The following is a 20,364-nucleotide window of genomic DNA, read 5'->3' as shown; positions in this document are numbered from 1 at the left end:
AAAGCTCCACCTGGGGACGAGCCCCCTCCCCCCTCCTATCTTCTCCTCCTTAGTTCAGCTGCCTTTAGTTTTTAAAAAAGGCTTCAGCAAAAAAATGTATTTTTGGATGCGACAGAAACAGCCCTCTTTTTACACTTCCCAAGAATAAAACAATTCGTCAACAATAGTTGGAGTTCATCTTTGGAAGGGGCCCTCAACCAAAAAAGATCTGCTATGTTTGTGCCAGGTACTTTTCAGATTTTTGACACTAAAAAACAATGAGATTCCTACTCTAAAGAGAACTACTTCTTCAGAGCCAGCAGCATGGGTAAGCAATACTGTAACTCAACATTCTATTTCATAATATGTTGTGAGCAGTCTCACTATGGGATGTGACCTCTGTCTACATTCCTCAGAAGCACTCTATTTCACCATCCCAATACTGATTGGCCGGTAGGGCGCGATAGTCCGATGGAAGACCGTACCACCTCCTATAAAATGAGGAGAGGTGCGCAAAACCTCTTCAAAAACCTCTTCTTTTCTCAGTTATCTCGCCTGTTTAGATCTGTCCAGTTTAACTGTCCACAGACGAGATTTTCTGCTTTTCCAGTCGATGGACGCTGGCAGGACTATCGCCTACTCAAGACCACACCAGGTTGAGTTCTGCTCTACTCGGTAAGTGCTGTCTTCACTGCCGCAAGGCACGTGGAACCTCCGAGCCTCAGCTCCAGCTGACTGCTCCCTCCAACGCTGCTGTTTCGGCGGGGGTGTGCTGACCGTTCTAGTGGTCTAGGACTTTCTAGCTGCCATTCTAGACCACTGCCCTCAATGCCTCCAGGCTCCTGCGCATGTCGGTCTCTCACCTGGCCCCTCGCTATGGTGTACTGCCCGGCCCCAACTCTGTACCACAGCGCTCGAGCTTTCAAACTCCAACAACTCAGCTATTGTTCAGGAATTCAACGCTATCCCCGACATCTCTGACATTCCGGCTCACGTTGGCCCGCATCCTCGCTAGCACCAGTGCTAGCCACCACATGGTAGCGCAAGCTAATCCACCCGCGTTAAGCAGAAACGGAGACCGAGGGGCGGGATGGTCTGTGGCTTACTCGTGGTGGAAGAATCTCCAACAAGGGCGGGCACAAAGCCTGCTCAAGCTGCCTGGGCATTGAACATGCTTGAATGGTGGTCGAATCGCTGTGCTCTTGTCGGCACTGTGTGGTGTTCAACACCCGGTGCCTCCACAGGAGACTGCCGTGTCTTCTGGCCAGGCCCGAACAGGGTCCTTTTCCCTCCGTGCATGGCGCTCCTGCTGCAGTGGACCGGGAGAAGGTCGCCCCTCTCGACGCTGCCATTCCTTGGCCCGCCGTTGTGACGGAAACCCCCAGGTCCCGTTATGAAGGGAAAAAGCATCTCATTTCCAGGGGCACTCTGAGGCAGATCTTCCCCATCTTCCCCGAGCTACTCGTGGAAGTAGCAGGGTCCTGGGTTACCCGCTCTGCCTCCGGGAGGTCCCCAGTGGCATGTGCCTCCATCCTCGACTGCAAGGCCATGGAGAGCCGTGGCCTGCTCAGGATGCTGCTGGTGAAGCCGCTCCTTGCAGGGCACCTGCTTCCGCGTTAGCCTGCGGTGTCCCCACGGAGACCCAGCCTGCCGTCAAAATCAGACTGGCTCCAGTCGGACCTGTCCTGTAGGACCTACACAGCCCCTGCCCTCTCAGTCAGGGCAATGAATATCCTCTCCCTCCTTACCGCCTACCAGGCAGAACTCTGTGAGGATTTTGCTCTGTCCCAGGACCCAGTGATAATGGAGGAGATATCCACGGTTGCCGATGTGTGTCTCCGCACCCAGGCCTGCTCACTGCAGTCCATGGGTAAGGTGATGGGCAACATATTGCCTGGTCCAGAAAGCCTCCGGCCCCAACGGCTCCTGCGCCAGCACAGCAAGCCCAGCGCACACAGGTGCGGAAGAAGAAAAAGTTGGCCTGACCACTTTCTTCTTTCCACCAACGTTACAGCTGACTGCTCCCCGTTCGCCAGCTCTGACTCTTTCACTTTCACACGTGCTCCCACGGGCATCTCAGAGACGGACAGGTTCCACAGAATGTTTGACCGTTGCCTCTCACTACATGTCCACAAGCACGCACACACTCTGCAGGTGGTGCGTCTGGTGCAACCTATGACTGGTTCATATCTGTCGACCTCAAGGATGCGTATTTCCACGTTCCAATATATCCTCCTCACAGAAAGTACCTACAGTTTGCTTTTCAGTTTGCTACGAATATTGTGTACTCCAGTTCGGCCTCTCTTTGAGCACAAATGCTGTGATCGCCCCGCTGAGGAGGCGGGGCATTTGCTTGGACACGTATCTGGACGATTGTCTGCCCCTGGCCCAGTCAGAGAAGGAGGCCATGACGCATACGCGTATTCTGCTGCGTCACCTGTCCAATCTGGGATTCATGGTGAATTTGTGCATGGCACGGGGCGGATTCGCTGGCACTTGCTCTAAAGAATAATAATCTTGCAAAATTAGCAAACATGTCAGTCACACAGGGACATGTAGACACAACTATTTGTAAGCTAAGGCTAAAACATTTTTGTTTTACCTGACTGGCTTTCGAAAAGACTTTCAGCGGTCTCAGGGGTGTTTGAGGTGGGACATTCAACAAACTTTGTCCAAACTGCGTGCTGTCCAAACTGCCCTGGACATATTGAGGGTTCGCTGTGTGGCTCAACCCCCATATGGCCTGGCAAACCTTGAAGTGTTCACACTGCATCCTCCCTCTGCCAGTCTGGCTCTTGTTGTCATTGACCTCGTTATGCTTCTTGTGGAGGTATCGACTGAGACTAGGGTAAACTTTCCTCATCTCTGCTACCTAAAATTTTAAAAATGTCAGTCCCCATACGATCAGGACATCTTTTCACCTACTGAATTAGACATTTTGATTTCATTAAAAAAACACTAAAGTGGTTAAACTTCCAAAGACAGATTTTTAAATCAGTTTTTAAAAGTTTTATTTTTTATTTGTTTTTCAGGACATTGTGAACAAAGACAAGAGGAAAATTGCTGAGGTCTTCATGAACAATATCAGCTGTTCTCTACCACTGGATCCAGCAGTTCGTGTAAAAGCAGTCAACTTGGATGTGAGGCCATTTATATATATATATATATATATATATATATATATATATATATATATATATATATATATATATATATATATATACAGTATATACAGAAAGTCAATTAAACTCTTTATATTATTTTGAATCAACAGAGCTGTAAATATTTCAACTCCAATGCAGCTCCTCTGGAGATCTCATTTACCTGCATTGATCTTCTGGCCGATAATGTCAGTGTCATTTGCAAGGTAGGTAACCTTAAGCAGCGTCTACTCTACAAACCTAAAAGAAGCATGCTTATTAAACATCTGAGTGCACCAATAATTCACATGAACATAAATGACTTCTTTAGACGGGCGATAACCTGCGTCAGGACATGCTAGTGCTTCAGATAGTCCGTGTGATGGACCACATTTGGCTTCAGGAAGGGTTGGACCTGCAGATGATCACCTACCGATGTCTTTCTACTGGCAGAAACCAAGGTTATTTTACTATAGCAGCAGCTGTCTCTAACTCTGTCTTTGCGTGGTTTGTATTTAAATGTTGTTTTTTGCTCCCAGGCCTGGTGGAAGTGGTACCAGATGCAGTGACCCTGGGGAAGATTCAGCAGGAGTGGGGTCTGGGTGGGACCCTTCGAGAGGACACGCTGGAGAAATGGTTCCACATGAGGAACAAGACAAAAGAGGACTATGAGAAAGTTAGTAACAAAACAGAAGTGATGTTTTTACTTGGGTGTATTTGTTACTATCTGCCTTTGTGTATACGCAGGCTGTGATGAACTTCATCCTGTCGTGTGCAGGGTGGTGCGTAGCCACCTTCATCCTGGGAATATGTGACCGCCACAATGATAACATTATGTTGAAACACAGTGGTCATATGTTTCACATTGACTTTGGAAAAATTATGGGAAATGCTCAGAAGATTGGGGCCCTAAAAAGGTGAGCAGGATAGCCGAGCAGCATTCACAGGATGAAGATTAGTTTTTGTTATTTTGTAATCAGTAAAGGAATGCAGAGGCCACATTATATAGAATAACCAGGGACATTTCTTCTTTTGGCTCTCAGGGACCGATCGCCCTTTATCTTCACATCAGAGATGCAGCACTTCATCACAGGTGGGGGAAAGAATACTCACCGCCTGCATCGCTTTGTGGAACTCTGCTGTGAAGCTTACAATCATATCAGAAAACGCTCTGCCCTCATCCTCAGCTTGTTAGAGCTGGTGAGTCCAGTAATGTATTACCCATGTTTAAGAACAAAAAAGAAAAAAACATTTGCCTTCTGAATTTACAGATGCTACATGCAGGAATGCCAGACATTAAGAACATTAATGACCTGCAGTACGTCCTCAACAACCTCAGATATCATGACACAGACCTGGAAGCAACATCCTACTTTACAAAGTAATTAATCCTACTTATTCTAATTTCACTAACAGAGACTTTTTTTTCCACATTTAAAAACTGTTCTTATCATGTTTTTTTTGTTTGTTTTAGAATGCCTTTATTGTCACTGCACACATGTACAATGAGATTTAAAAAAAACAACACCAGTAACAGTGCAATAATAAACAATATATACAATTTAAACATAGGACATACATAGTACAAAAAGGAGGTAAAACAGTCATGAGGAGTATGTACATTTTGCATAAAAAATAAATAACTACAGTGCTATACATAGTGTCTGGTGAATATGTGTATAGCACATTATCTATATATACAGTTCAATGGTATTAGACAACAGTGTTTTTGATGGGTATGTTTTATTTATTGTATATTATCTGAAGGAGAAAAAAAGCAACAAGTTCGGTGTAATAATTGTATTGATCATCAAGTGTTCTTACTGTTTATGATGTGCTAACTTTTTGCACCACATGTGGACTTGATATTTTATTTCATTTGTATTTTCTGTTATTTGAAGATTGACTAAAGTACACATCAATATTTATCTGATGTCTAAACCAGTGGTTTTCAACTGGTCTCACCCTGTGACCCAATTTTCCCACCGTCCCACTTTTTTTTTTTTTTTTTTTTTTTTAACAATTCAACGAATCAAATTTAATCTTATTAATCCATACAATCTTTTTTTTAAACATAAATCTATACATTTGCCTGTGCAACAAGCATTTCACAACAGACTTGTCAAAAGAAAAGTTTATTTCAAAATAAAAGACAGGTCCAACCCAACCTGAGAGACTTTAAATATTGATTTATTTTGACCAGCTGTCCGCGACCCACCCAGTATAGGTTCACAACCCACTTTTGGGTCCCAACCCACCAGTTGAGAATCACTGGTCTAAACTAAAGGTGTCAGCAGCCCTTGGGTCTAGTCTCACGTACAGAGGAAAGGAAATTATTCAATTCTGAGTCAATAAATGACTTCATAAAGCCACTTTGTTATACATCAATGTTTCAATCTGACACAATAATGTAATTTAAATGAAAATATTTAAAAAACAAGATTAATTAGACTAATTATTCACAGAGCATATTTAAATAATCGCACAATATTTTGAATCTATTGACAGCACTAGTTTTAGCAGATACCCGGCAACGTGTGGACAGGGTCTCAGTCATGTAAAGAAAGGATTTGGGAAAAATGATTGGTCAACTAAACTGACACAAATATGCAGTGTTGCATAAGGCAGTTTGCAAACTGTTTTATGTCTTTGACCCTTTTCCAAATTAGTTGATTATATTGTAGCTCCAAAAACTTACTCAATAATTGGTGACATGAGTTTATTGAAACCAGGGTTTTTTACCTATTTGTAACTGCTGCTGATGATTTAACTGTTCATCTTTTCTGCTGCAGGAAGATCAAAGAGAGCATGGACTGTGTGGCAGTAAAAGTTAACTTCCTGGCACATGCCATGGCTCAGGGGAAGAAACATGAGTCGGTTGGCCAGGATCAGACCGTCTCTGCTCCCAGCACGAACATCCAGAAGGCTGTCATCAAGGATTTCACTGTCAAAGGAAGAGAAGTGGTGAGAATGGAAGTTTTGTGTTGCTGTCTATTAAAAATCCTTCAGTGTAAAGAACTTTGTATCCACTCGCACACGTGCAAGGGAGTTTTACTGGTGTCCTGTTTAAACGAGTGGAAAAAACTTGGATTACTGTTTATTGTCATATACAAGCACCACATTTTCCGGGCTATTGAATGCACTGCTGTATTGGCCGCATTCAAATAATTGAGCAATTTTCCAAGAGAAAATCTTGTAAAGGCCGCTCCATGACATATGCCGCACCCTATTGGCTGATGAGGGTGCCCTTCTGACAACTTGGCCAATCAGAACGGGCTGCTATACTCCAGTTAATGAAGGTTTCCGTATGTTTCCGCATATTCTGATCAGTTTCAACCGATGAGTTTCGATCTCCACGTGAAGTTTCCCCATTACTGCCCCGCATCAGCATATCAGTCCATTTACAGCTTGTTATGGTCAGTTTTAACTGAAACTAAACACTAAACTCCCAGGCACCATCGCCCCAGGAGCGACCACATGGAGTCCGGACAGAGTCAGAATACAGACACGATCGCTTCTGTACAAACCCAAAGTGGTTATATAGCAACTTTATGCTGTTTATTGTTTCTAGTCTTTCATAAACCTGCTGATTTTTACATTTTTCTGGATGTTTCATCTCTCTCTCTCTCTCTCTCTCTCTCTCTCTCTCTCTCTCTCTCTCTGTGTGTTTGTGTGACAAAACAAAATGCGCAGCAGTAATGGTGCATTCAATGGGCCTCGGAAAAATACAGGATAGAATAAAATACAACACGAAAAAACCGCCCCGCGACCCTGAGAACAGGAACAAGTGGGTCAGAAAATGGATGGATGGAAGGATTGATGAAAAAATGGATGCAACCATGGATTTCACCGATGCATCTCGAGTTCACCCGTAAATTGTACCGATGCACACTAAATGAATCGATACCCTCGCATTGCGTACGTTTATGTCAAGATACCGATTCATATTGATTAATCTCCACATGCTTAATATAATAAATATCAGTCCCTCCAGGATTTCGCGATGTTGCAATTGCAACCTGTTAGTGGAATTAAAATAAGGCTGTACCTTAAAAACCAAAGAGAGTCACACAGAGGAAAAATGAGAGATTGTGGCGGTCCACTAGGGGCACTCATCGCCAGATTGGCCAGGGTATGTGTCACGGTGGGATTGGTTGCACAATCAGGAAGTCTTGTATATATGGTGGTGTTGTCTTGTAGTGAGGTCCAACAATAAACCGCTGGCATCTACTCCGTTCTCTCCGCGCCTCTGTCTTGCCTTGCCTTCCACATTGGTGACCCCGACGTGAGTTTCTTTTTCCGCTCTCGACCATGTCGCTTGCCGCTGGCGATGCCGTTCCGCTTGCGCCGGTTGTTGCTCCTGCGGTCTATGCGGCTACTGTTAAGCTTCCGGAGTTTTGGCAGCACGACCCCGAGCCCTGGTTTCAGCATATCGAGGCTCAGTTTCGGCTTCGTGGGATTACTGTGGATGACACCCGCTACTACCATGTTGTCGCTGCTCTGGATGCTCAGACTACGCTACTACGTTTGCCTCGTTTCCGAGTGCCGAGGGATCTCCTGTCATCGAGATTTGTGTTTCTCCGGCGTGGTGGCCACCGCTCCCCGCTCCAACCTCCATACGATGGGCCCTTTCGGGTTGTGGAGGCGGGGCCTAAGAACTTTGTCATTGACTTTGGTGGTCGCCTGGAGCGGGTCTCTGTTGATCGTCTGAAGCCTGCTCACCAGGACCCCGACGGGTTGATGGTTCCGGCCCTGCCTCCTCGCCGGGGTCGTCCTCCTGCTGGCGACGGTCCGTCACCGCGGCCACAGCGCCCACCTCGTCCGGCGCCGACCAGGAAGGCTCAGGAAGCAGGGCATGCACGCCGCACGGCCGGTTAGCCAGCAGAATCCGGTCCGCCTCCTCCGCCAAACCCCTGTAGTCCTTGGTAGCAACCAGCGGCGAGCTCGCCAGCGCAGTACGTACAGGAGGCGGCAGCTGACGGAGGAAAAGCTGCACAAACAAAACCAGGCGGGGAACAGAGCCCGCCAGCAGCGGCAGCTGGCCGCAATCTCAGAGTTTACCACGGACATTCAACACGTTGCTGGTAAGCACAATGGGGTGGCGGACTGTCTGTCTCGTGTGTTGGTTTCCTCTGTGCATCTAGGCTTGGATTATTCGGCTATGGCGGTGGATCAGGACGGCGATGCAGATCTCCAGGCCTGTCGTTCTGCTGTGACGGGTTTGCAGCTCGTGGACGTGCCCTGCCATGAGGATGGGACCACTCTGCTGTGCGACGTGGCCACCGGACAGCCGCGGCCTCTGGTTCCTGTAGGCTGGCGTCGCAGGATCTTCGATGCTGTTCACGCCTTGTCTCATCCCGGTGTTAAGGCGTCTGTGAAGCTGGTGAGCGCTAAGTTCGTCTGGCCCAGGTTGCGCAGAGACGTCAAAGGATGGGCCGCTGCCTGCGTGCCTTGTCAGCGGGCTAAGGTCCACCAACACGTCAGGGCTCCGCTGGAGCCTTTTCTGGTGCCGGAAAGGCGTTTTGACCACGTGCACGTGGATTTGGTCGGTCCTTTGCCCCCTTCTCGTGGCTGCACGCATCTCCTGACTATGGTGGATAGAACCACTCGGTGGCCGGAGGTGGTGCCCCTGGAATCTACGTCGACGGACGTGGTGGGCCGGGCCTTCATCTCTGCTTGGGTCTCGCGGTTCGGCACACCTGCGGATTTGACTTCGGACAGGGGGGCCCAATTCACATCGGGGCTGTGGGACGCCATGGCTGTGGGCCTGGGGGTGCGGCTCCATCGCACTACAGCCTACAACCCCCAGGCGAATGGCCTCTGTGAGCGTTTCCATCGCTCCCTCAAGGCCGCTCTTCGGGCCAGCCTCACGGATGGGGGCTGGGTTGACCGTTTGCCGTGGGTCATGTTGGGCCTGCGCTCTGCTCCCAAAGAGGATCTTCAGTCTTCTGTCGCTGAACTGGTGTATGGGCAGCCTCTGAGGGTCCCGGGGGATTTCCTGCCTGCTGCCTCGGCTCCGGCGGTCCCGATGGCCCCTCGTCTGCCCATTGAGGGGGCCGCAGGGGCGCTGGCTCCGGTTCCTGTGCACCACTGTTTGCCTCGTTTCCGAGTGCCGAGGGATCTCCTGTCATCGAGATTTGTGTTTCTCCGGCGTGGTGGCCACCGCTCCCCGCTCCAACCTCCATACGATGGGCCCTTTCGGGTTGTGGAGGCGGGGCCTAAGAACTTTGTCATTGACTTTGGTGGTCGCCTGGAGCGGGTCTCTGTTGATCGTCTGAAGCCTGCTCACCAGGACCCCGACGGGTTGATGGTTCCGGCCCTGCCTCCTCGCCGGGGTCGTCCTCCTGCTGCTGCTGCTACTGCTCCTGCTGCTGTTCCTGCTTCTGCTGCTCCTGCTGCTGCTACGGACTCTGTTCCCCGCCTGGTTTTGTTGCCGGGTGTGCCCCCTCGTCCGGGTCGAGCCCGCCGCCGTCGTGGTCGCCCCCCGCGCCTGCTGGTGTCTGACCCTCCTGGGACTTTGCGAGTCAGCCGTTATGGTCGTCCTATTAGACCTCCTCGGGGGACTTGAGGTGCTTTTGCCCGTTCTGGGTTCATGTTTTGTTTTTTGATATGTTGTCCTTTCTTTGACGTGTTGGTGCTGGGTTTTGTTGTGCCTGGTGCCCATTCTGTCGTTTCGGGGGGGGCCTGTGTGGCGGTCCACTAGGGGCACTCATCGCCAGATTGGCCAGGGTATGTGTCACGGTGGGATTGGTTGCACAATCAGGAAGTCTTGTATATATGGTGGTGTTGTCTTGTAGTGAGGTCCAACAATAAACCGCTGGCATCTACTCCGTTCTCTCCGCGCCTCTGTCTTGCCTTGCCTTCCACAAGATATGCTTTCTTAGTTGCAATAATGACTTCATTCATTAAATAGTAAATCAAGGAGGACAAATAGTAATACAACCTGAGACGAGTTACAGATGGATGTCTCAAAGCTTCGCCCTGCCCACAGTATCACTGGTAGTTGCTACGGAAGTAGCAGATGATGTACTATGGGCTTTGCGCCATAGACATGTAAACGTAGACGTCGCATCGACTGCTGCCGCCCACTGCGTCTACGTATATTATGTCTATGCTTTGCGCTGCTTCCAAGGAACCTACGGAGAAGAAAATGCTTACATCACATCCTGTTTTTAACCAGTGCCAGAAGAAAGCATTCAATGGAGTCATGTGCGATAGAAATACCTCGCATTTGCCAACAAAAATATTGGTTAAGGACCATGCTAAACAGTACCCATTGTTGCTTCGAAAAGAGTGGAGGTAAACCTTTTTGTTCAAAATGCAATGTCACTATTGAGCACAAGCGGAAGTCATCTTTGCAGAAGCATTTTGCTTCTGCAAAGCATGTCAAGAGAATGCAAGCCAGTGCACAACCCCATGTGGGAGAACAAACAAGAAGCACACAATATCATAACATGCAGTATGTTCGTTAATGCTTTGTATTTTTTGTTTTTTTTTTAATTCCTAAAGAAATATGTCTTTATGACAGGTTCATGTTATGCACTTTAAGATTCCTTAAGATCAATATTGTTTACTGACTGACACTTCTGATGATCATTTTGATTAAAAGACTTTTGCATCTTTTGCATTCAGGGTATGCTCAGTGTATAAGCTAAAAAAAAATCCTGGAGGGACTGATACATACACATATCCAAGGGTGGAAAGTAACAAATTACGTTTACTCTCGTTACTGTAATTGAGTAGCTTTTTTGTGTACTTCTACTTATTTGAATACTTTTTAAAATCTGTATTTCTACTTTTACTTCAGTAAATTTTGTTTTAAGTAACAGTTGTCACGGCAAATTTGCGGTTGACCTCATTTGGAGATTTATTGCTCTGGTTGAGTGATGGAGTCCAGGCGAGGCATTGATGATTTTATAAAAAATGTTTATTATAAAACTAAGTAAAAAAAGAGTACAAAGATGGACAAAATTAGTGACCGCCCGGGCGAACGTCCGATGATCGAGTGGCACACAGTTCTAACTCATCACGTATATTCCCCCTCAGTCCCCCCTCCCTCCTCCCCCCAGGAGATAAAGAGGACAGGGTGGAGGTGATAGGAGAGGGTGAAAAGAGACAGTTTCTTCTTTGGGTCAAAACAGCCAGTCCTCTGGTATCTTCTGATTGTCATGGGAGTGGAGGTGTGTGCGTTTATGTGTTTGTGTGTGTGAATGGATGTGTATGGGGTGTGTATGTGTGACTATGTGAGTGTGCGTAGGCATGTGAGTGTGTACACAGAGGGTGCCTGTGCGTCTCGACCTTGTGAGATTTCAGTATTGTTTTGGGAAGACATCATGTGCTTTTGAAGAGGTGGCCTGACCCAGAGCTAGAAGCAAAGTTGAAGACATGAGAATAACACAATGGAAAGTTACAACCCAGGGCTTAAGGATTAAGATATATGAGTAAATATATGAGTAAATATATTATTAAGCATAACTAATAAGTTTGCCATAACACAGTAATTTGCTACATTGAAATAGATTCCGTTACAAAGTAAAATAAATCCCGCACATGGACGGGAGTCTGCTACATTTGTGCTATTGAATGTACCCCAGAGCTGTTGTTAGGATCAGCCAATAGAATGTGTATATGTTTATGGCCTGCTCTGTTGATTCACGTGACATCACTGACATTGCCGCATCGCGACAAAGCGAGAGCACTAAATTCTGATGGAGAGCAGGAAGCCTGAGAATCTGCCATCTGAAATCATCAAAATGCCCATGTTTTGTGGAGTTTACGGCTGCTCCAAACGTTCTAACCCAGAAAAGGGAAAGATATTTTATAGAGTACCAAAGATTGTCGATCACAAAGGTGAGAAATGTAAAAAGCTCACAGAACAATGCCGTAAAAAAATGTATTTTAAACCTACGTCTGCGGTTGGGAGGAGCAGACACTGCATGAAAAGTGGGATTTCCGGCAGTTTTCGTCACTGTAAATTGTCGTTAACTCTAAGTCAACAGAGAAAGCAACACCCCCCAGCTTCTAGTACTGGGTAAGGTTTTCACATGTAACCGACCGTGCTGTGATCTATACAAATGCAAATCAGGACTGTCTCCACTGAAAAGGCACACAAGTCTCTGGGAGCCAACATGTTTGTATGGGAGCTTTAATTCCTCTTTAAAGCAGAATAAAAGTTAATTCCTCTTTAAACTGACCGTGTAAACTTAATTCCTAATGCACATTTTATTCCGAATTAAACCTAAATCTGAATTAAGTAGCTGGTTTATTCCAATTAAAAATGAGGCTTCCAGTCTAAATTTAGAATGACCAATCTGATCATTAACACAGGAAAGAACAAGGAGTTTTGATAGTAATTTTGTGTGTTTTTCTGTCATTCTGTGTATGTTTGTGGTTGCCCTACTCCTTATGAGGCATAATATGTACTTGTGTTGTCATTTTGTGTATTTTTCCTGTAAAATGTATGCTTTTTTTTTAGTCATAATATGTACTTGTATTGTTATTTTGCGTTTTTTTGAAATGACTTTTGTGATTTTGCTTGTTTGTTAGTACTATGGGTTTGCAGTCATTTTTTGTGTTTTTCTTGTCTTTTTGTGTATTTTTGTTCTCATTTTCTAGTGTGTTATTTTGTGCATTACTGTTGTCGTTTTGTTCATTTTTGTCAAAGTTTTGTGTGTTTTTCTGTCATTCTGTGTATAGCATATTTATATTTCCTGTAAAATTTATGTTTTTTGGAGTCATATTTGTGTTGTAAATTTGCATTTTTGGTGTACATTTTGTGTATTTCTGTTGTAATTTTGCTTGTTTGTTAGTACTGTGTTTTTGCAGAGTAGTTTTTGTGTTTTTCTTGTGTTTTTGTGTATTTTTGTTGTCATTTTCTATTGTGAGCCATTTTGTGTATTACTGTTGTCATTTGGTTCATTTTTGTTAGGCAAGGCAAGGCAAAGTTATTTGCATAGCACATTTCATACACACGACAACTCAATGTGCTTTACTTGATCAAAAAGTTTAAGTTGTAGTAATTTTGTACAGCTTTTGTACAATATTTTCTGTGTTTTTCTTGTCTTTTACAGCGTTGTCCTGCAATGTTGTAACTCTTTATTTATTTATATATATATATACAGTATATATATATATTTTTTTTTATATACTGTATTCTTGCTTTTGTTTTGTGTGTTTTTCTGCAATTTTGTACGTTTACTTTGGGAAATTAGACCAAGGGCTGCATGTGGAAAGAACAGAGAGAGAGAGAGAGAGAGAGAGAGAGAAAACGTCTCGAGTTTTGCTTCACAAGTAAGGAATGAAAAACAAATATATATATATATTTTTTTTTTTTTTTTTTTTGGCAAGAATCTCAAACTCAGGACAGTTTCTGTCGAAATCTGCCTATTTTTCATGGACTGATCAGAGCAAAGTTACCGATCCTGACGAGCACCCACATTAAATTAGGGGGAAAAAATTTAATTAGGTTTTAAAGTTGTTGTTCCCTAGAGCGGATATAAGGGACTGATCAACATCCCACAGTCATGGATAATCTAACCAGTGAGTCTATGATTGCAAGCCTGCTCCTTTAACCGCTAGTCCTTTTATCCACAATTAATATTTTTACGTTCAGTATATAGATAATGTGTAAAGATAATCTGAAGCGCAGTGTGATCGCAGCGATTGGACAAAACAAATGATTACCACCTTAAATGGACTATTCCTGTGGTCAGAAGTGATGCGGATGACAAGAAAGTGATTTAGCAGCTTAACACACTGGTGAGTGTTTGAAACAGTTGACTCAGCTGACAGTTTACTCCACTGCTGCTGCTGCTGCCGCTGCTGCTGCTGCTGCTCACACACCATGAAGCAGCATTTGTCAGACTCACAATCACAATAGCCGCCTAAATAGCCATGTGTTTGACTTTAATGTGCTATTCTTTGGCTGAAAACAATAACAAGAGTGTGTGGATTGCAAAAGAAAATCCCTATGGTGATCAGCTCTGGCATAAAGTCTGCGTGTACAGACACGCCTACTCATGCATAGAAGCGTCGTGAAAGTGACTTTTCAGATGGGTAAAACTCTGGAAAAGAGACTAGTTTGGGAAAATAAACCTCAAATACTATGTTGTTGGGGTTTATAGAAAGAATGAAGATGGGTGAAAAAAAAGTAATGGACCTTTAATGCTGTGGGTCTTTACACTCACATGTTCATTGCATGAACTGATCAGTGTTTGGTTTTGTTTTTTCAGGTCTATGAACTTCAAATAACCATTCATGATGGTTTTCTGACCAGTGAGAAAACATTTGGGCAGTTTGAGCTGATCCACAAAGAACTACAAAAGCACTTTATTGAAAATACACTTCCTCAGTAAGTAAATCTCTACACACATACCTACTAATTTTCAACATCCTGACACATAATAATTTATCGAATGTGATTTTTTTTTTTTTTTTTTTTTTTGCTGAGTAAGGATTAATTATCACATTTATTTTCTCTGGTAAAGGTTTCCCAGCTGGTACAATGCTTCGTTCAACCCAGAAAGGAAGAGCAAACTGCTAAATAAATATTTGAAGCAGCTTTTTGAGGGGCAGTGCAAGGGGGTCAGTCAGTGTCATGTTCTGTTACTGGTGGAATATCTACTGCTTTATATTAAAAATTTAAATAAGTTTTCTTGCCTGCAGAACGAATTTGTGTGCAGTTTGTTTCTTGACGGTCCATGCATGCTCCAGGAAAGTGGATCCTCAGGTAACTCTACAGAAATACATGAATGAATGTTTATTAAACACAATGCTGCAGTTAAATGTTACTGATGCTTTGTTGCAGGAGCCCGTCCTCAGATCCAGCTGTTAATTTCTTACTCCAACTCTAAGCTGTGTGTTTTGGTGAAACATCTTAAGAACATTGTGAGTTTTCATGATTTTGTTAGAATCAACATGAAAAATGGACAGTTTGGAGATTTTCACTTTTATTCTTTTATACCTCCCCTTTGTGAAACAGAAGCAAGCAAACGGCTCTAATCCTGATGCGTATGTGATCACACGCTTGAGACCAGACCCTCGGCAGCTGACCAAGAAAAAGACAATGGTGGTCCGGAATAATGACAACCCCATCTTTAATGAGCTGGTACAGCTTTCCCATACTCTGTTTACTGCATACTTCAGCTAGATGTCATGGAATAACTGAATTAAATTTGTCATTTGAGAAGCACTCTCCCAAGCCTCGTTTCCCCTATGACGTCAGGTTAAATAACGGAGAAGAGTGGAGAAACAAAACCAGAATGCTGAACTAATATACTTCAATACTTTTTGTGTGGAGCCATCGTGGTCATGTTTTATGAAAATTGTGTTGTGGATTAAAAATTGTACAGAGAAGTTGTGCCATTGTAGATATATATAAAAAGAAAAATAGTCGGGGGAAAATCCAGCTGCTTAGACAGAATGAAGATAAAAGCAAACAGAAGGAGATATGTGTCATCGAGGGTCACAGAGATTTTTGTTGTAGTCAAAATGAGTGTTATCCTGAAGCCCCAGACATGCCTGTACATCTTCAACAAATGTGCTTTTAGGAGCTCCTATTGGAAGCCCCTATTGGATACCAAACCAGCCAGGCAGGCCGCCCCTTCAGAGGCCACTCTGCCCTCCCCACAGAACCCAGGTAAAACAGAGGCCCCCTCACATCCACCCTGAGTGCACCTAAATAAGCCCACAGTGCCAAGGGCCGACTGCAGTCAGTTGCTGCCCCGCCACCCACGTCTTGCCTGGGCGCCCATCTGAGGAGCCAAAGCCCCCAGTCAAAGGCAATCCGGTGCCACGCAGACATGACAGCCAACAGGTGACCTCGGCTGATACCAGCAGAGGCCAGACCCTAAGCCTAGAGGGAACAGGGCCAAGATTGCTCCGGTGGCAACCCACTTAAAGGCAGCAGCAGTTCCAGAGGCCGCCAACCTTATTGAGCAAGATGCTGCAAGACATCCCACCAGGGGTCAGGTCCCCCATAGAGCCACTCCTCCCCCATGAGTGTCCAGCCATAGTCAGGGCCAACCCTGCCACCGGCGCAGTAGATCTGAGGGGTATAACAAACTTTGAGTCTATCATAAACTCTGGGTCAACATACCCCGCAATGGGAAACTCTGGGTATCAGATTCGATTACAGCTGGTATGAAGTGGGTCAATCAACCCTGAGTATGCAAACCTTGGGTTACTGACGTGGACACGCGATAAAAAGCCATAATCAATGGATCGATGATTACACAAACTACCATGGTAACCACCTGGAAGAGAGTGATTTTTTTCACCCTAATGGGTGAAATAAGCCGGTGTTTGAGGAATATGAGCCTGTTCTAAAGGTGCGTTCACACTGAACACCATTTCAGTGACTATATAGTCTTATTATATAGTGATTAGTCACGCTTCAGTGACGTGACGAGTGGGGAATAATATGAATAAAATGTGTCTGAGGAGACGTGGCAGCAGCATAGGATGGCAGTTACACTGCCTATAAAGACAGTGACTGCCGCTTGATATCGAATCAATTATATTGATTTTTAATGTAATATTGTCGCCAGAGTCATCTCAACGTCCAAAAAAATATGTCATGAAAAAAAACGTAAGCAGGACGCGAACCATTGCTTTGAAAAGTGGTCTCATAATTCACTGCGCCATCATAACTTCAAAGTTGAGTGATCTATAGATCAAACTGTATAACAATATAAAACAAAAATTGAGCCTCAAAAGTGGATTGATTTAAATTGTCATCGCCTCTTTTATATTATCCACAGGTTTGTATCCAGGGAACTTTACTACAGATGTCAGTAGGCGTTTTAATGCAAATCAACCTCTCAGTGACTTTCACTAATGCTCTGCATCCACAATGTTATAAAGAAAACTACCGTTTGCACAAAAAACAAAAAAAAAAAATGTAAAGCAACACAACATTAGTAATGATGTGAGTACGTCTGTGGTGTGTGATGTTACTAATGTGTTTCAGAGAAAAGTGTCAAGGTTCATTTAAGTGTTCAGGTGGGTGGAGTCAGGTAGGAATGGGATACTGAGTTTCACTCATTTGAGCCCGAACATATTCAGAGTTTGAACATAAGCCGCTTCATGGAATACCCCTCTGGTGATCACCCCAAAGCCCAAACAGGGCAAGGAGGCCCTCAGCAATCCCCCTGAGAAAGTACAGCTGGACATAGCCCAAAAGGGGGCTGCCCCACAGGAAAGGTAGAACATTACCCAACATGCCTGTGCCGATTAAGCCTGGCCCGCCTCCCAAGCCCACCTGCTCCCAGGGAAACCCCAATTGCGCTGGAAGCCCCCGCGAAAGATGGCCCCTGGCCAAACCATCTAGCACCCAAATATATAAGTACCAGCAGTACTTGTAAATCAGTGTTTCTCAAATGGAGGTACGCGATGGCACTACTTGAGAAAATTAACAAATGAAAGCATTAAAAACATGGAGTTTTAGAATGTTTATTTTTCAATTAAAAATGAAAATCATACTATGTAGTACAGCAACTCACAAAATGAAAACAAAAACACACTCTAAGAGAGAAAAATACTATTACCAGCAACACACAAAATAACAACAAAGACACACTAAATGAGAAAATAAACAAACAAAAAAAACACCAGATCACAACAAAAATAAGATACAAAATGACATAAGAAACAACCAAACAACACCAAAAACACACACACTGAGAGAAAATCGGTTAGGTAATACCAACAACACAAAAAACAGCAACAAAAACACACACACAAAAAATACTGAATTATAAAAAGAACAGACAAACAACAACAAAATACACAAAATGACACAAAAAATACAAAAAAAAAAATATGATAGAAATTATCTTAATTAGATCATGAACTGAAAATACAAAGGTAATTTTTGGTCCCACATCAGGGACCATAAATGATAAAAACTGGACTGTGAGGTTCAACATAGAAAATCTGCATTTAGACAAAATGCTCTTTCTCTGAAGGCCAGTAATATCTGAAACAGTCTATAGTATAAGGTAATGTATTTTACTGTGAGTTATTGTTTGTCAATTGTGATTTAATGTCTTTATTTACTGTTCAGTTATGTGTTTTCATTCTGATTTATTGTCTTATTGCTAAGTTAGTTTTTTACCTGCCAAGGCACTGTGGATGAAATTAGTATTTTTGTTATAAAAAGGCATTACATCTATTGTTGTTAAAATAGATGTAATGCCGATTCATGTTCACAGTTCCTATCAAATAATACCGGTAGATGTGCGTGCATATAGCCACTCTCCAACACTTATAGTTGAGCTAACACAAATTGAGATGTGTGCCTCTATAACTTTCTACTTAATAATTATGTCACATGTATTACAAAGGTGTAATCTATAAAAGGAAAGGAAAAGTCCAATTTGACTGGTAATAAGTTAAAAAAATAAACAGCACATACACTGACCCACATATTTTCACTATTGTTAATGTAGAGAAAAAGATGAACAAAGAAGTGCTCAATGTCTTTTTCAAAAGTGTTTGTACAACTGCCTCTTAAGAGCAGAAAATGTATTTTAGGTTGTAATGATGCCCCAACATGAGTGACAAATGAGGCAGCTCTCATGGAAATCAAATCCTGGGTTTATGGTAGCTGCCTAGGTTTTGTTTTTACATGCTGAGAAACATATAGGCTACCTTCTTTAATTATGAGATCAATACTTGCAAGCTCAATGCCCATACATATTCCCAAACCTAATTTTAAACCAGCAAGTACAATTAGATTTATATTTGACAATATGGATTTGTTGATCATGTGAAACTATTTACAGTACGTTTAATAGTTGCTTTGGACCTAAAAATATTTGTTTTTCCATTATAGTGCATGGATGTGATTTAGTTAAATGGTTGGCTCCTAATTTCCTTTGTGTAAAACCTGTAACCTGCTCAAGTTATACATTCATAAATTTACTTGAAATTAAGAATCACTTTGTGACCATAAGATAAAGCTGGTGTGGAGGATGAATGGTGTTTAAAATATTTGTTTTCCCCCCCTCCTCGTTGCAGCTAGAATATAGCAACGTCCCGTTGCTACATGGGATGGTGCTGGAAGTAACAGTAAAGAGCAGGAAAGCCTTTGTGGCAGCTGCCAACATCAGACTGGAGGATGAGCTGCTGGACAAGGAAACCTGGTTTCTTCTTGGCAACTGTGCCATCTGACATCAGCCAGAGCTCAGCTGGAAGCTGTCTGTATGCAGGGGGTGATACATTCATTTGTTTATAATGTCCAAGCTTCCACTGAACACTCAATACTGTTTGATATTTATATAAAGTCAAACCTATTCTGGTTGTTCTACATTCATTGTCAAACCTAAGGAGGAGAGACTGTTGACTATATTTTATTGTAAATAAATGGAATGAAAGAACTTGCACTTTTATTTGCATCTCAGAGTCTGTGAGGCCTGTGAATAGGTTTCCTAAAGGTTTTCTAGGCCCCATGTGAGGACTGGGATTGGCTTCATTGCCTCACATCCCTGAACAGGATAAATGGGTTTATATTATGTAACGTGCATCATTTGCTTATGTTGTGGTTGTGGTCGCTGCTTGTTAGCCAAGTGATAGAGTGACATCCTGTTCAAGGTGTACATTTGACTTGTGTCTGCTGTGATAAGCCCCAGCTCCTCCTGCAACCCTGTATGAGGTTGCTTGGTATAAAAACATGAGAGTTCAAAGTTATCCTATTGTATGGTGAGAAACAATGGCCTTATATTATTTGGTGATACCTGAGGTTCTTGCGCTGCATTTGGTTCAAAAGTTTACATTTTAATGTGTTAATTATATTATTGCAAAGCCACTCACAGGAACACATTGTTTTGGATTCCTACAGTCACTCTGCAGTGTCCATTAAAGGTAAAAGTTCTCAGTTAGAATTTGGAGTTCTTATCAGAGTGGTGATGTGTATAATTATTATTGGTTTCTTTTTTAACATACTGTAATTATATGCCCTATAGCTCTTATTTACAAATAAAAAAAAATATATTCAGGTCAACTTTTTCAAAGCCTATTTTTTGGAACAAACAGTTTCAGAACATCTGATTTCAACTTAATGTTAAAACAACAACACAAGTCTACATAAGCAATGAGACAATCAGATATTTTATAACTGGCACACTCAAGGGTATCACTAAAAGACAGTTTGAGAGCTAAATTACCCCTAAATGACAAATAACACACACACCGCAACATGTTCTGGGCGGTCCTGTCAGCACCACACCTGTAGCCAGTTTGCTAT

General features: G+C 43.4%; 1 protein-coding gene across 4 annotated transcripts in view; it reads left to right on the top strand.

Annotated features, from left to right (window-relative positions):
* Positions 1–20,121, top strand: part of pik3c2g (phosphatidylinositol-4-phosphate 3-kinase catalytic subunit type 2 gamma) — a 179,211-nt gene extending 159,090 nt beyond the window's left edge. For 3 of the 4 annotated variants that reach the window (XM_028450119.1, XM_028450121.1, XM_028450122.1), the window contains 14 exons: positions 3,012–3,119; positions 3,254–3,346; positions 3,451–3,580; positions 3,659–3,795; positions 3,867–4,036; positions 4,163–4,319; positions 4,391–4,500; positions 5,912–6,083; positions 14,351–14,469; positions 14,606–14,702; positions 14,784–14,847; positions 14,926–15,005; positions 15,100–15,225; positions 19,140–20,121. In XM_028450119.1, the coding sequence (XP_028305920.1) occupies positions 3,012–3,119; positions 3,254–3,346; positions 3,451–3,580; positions 3,659–3,795; positions 3,867–4,036; positions 4,163–4,319; positions 4,391–4,500; positions 5,912–6,083; positions 14,351–14,469; positions 14,606–14,702; positions 14,784–14,847; positions 14,926–15,005; positions 15,100–15,225; positions 19,140–19,292 (1,716 nt within the window). In that variant the 3' untranslated portion in view covers positions 19,293–20,121. The remainder of the gene's footprint in view (positions 1–3,011; positions 3,120–3,253; positions 3,347–3,450; positions 3,581–3,658; positions 3,796–3,866; positions 4,037–4,162; positions 4,320–4,390; positions 4,501–5,911; positions 6,084–14,350; positions 14,470–14,605; positions 14,703–14,783; positions 14,848–14,925; positions 15,006–15,099; positions 15,226–19,139) is intronic. The other variant, XM_028450120.1, reaches the window with a different exon arrangement.
* Positions 20,122–20,364: the final 243 nt, after the last annotated feature.

This window comes from Gouania willdenowi, chromosome 6 (genome assembly GCF_900634775.1).
Source record: "Gouania willdenowi chromosome 6, fGouWil2.1, whole genome shotgun sequence".
In the NCBI taxonomy this organism is placed as follows: domain Eukaryota; kingdom Metazoa; phylum Chordata; class Actinopteri; order Blenniiformes; family Gobiesocidae; genus Gouania; species Gouania willdenowi.
Note: the sequence above shows the minus strand (reverse complement) of the source record. Positions and strands in the feature narration are given on the sequence as shown.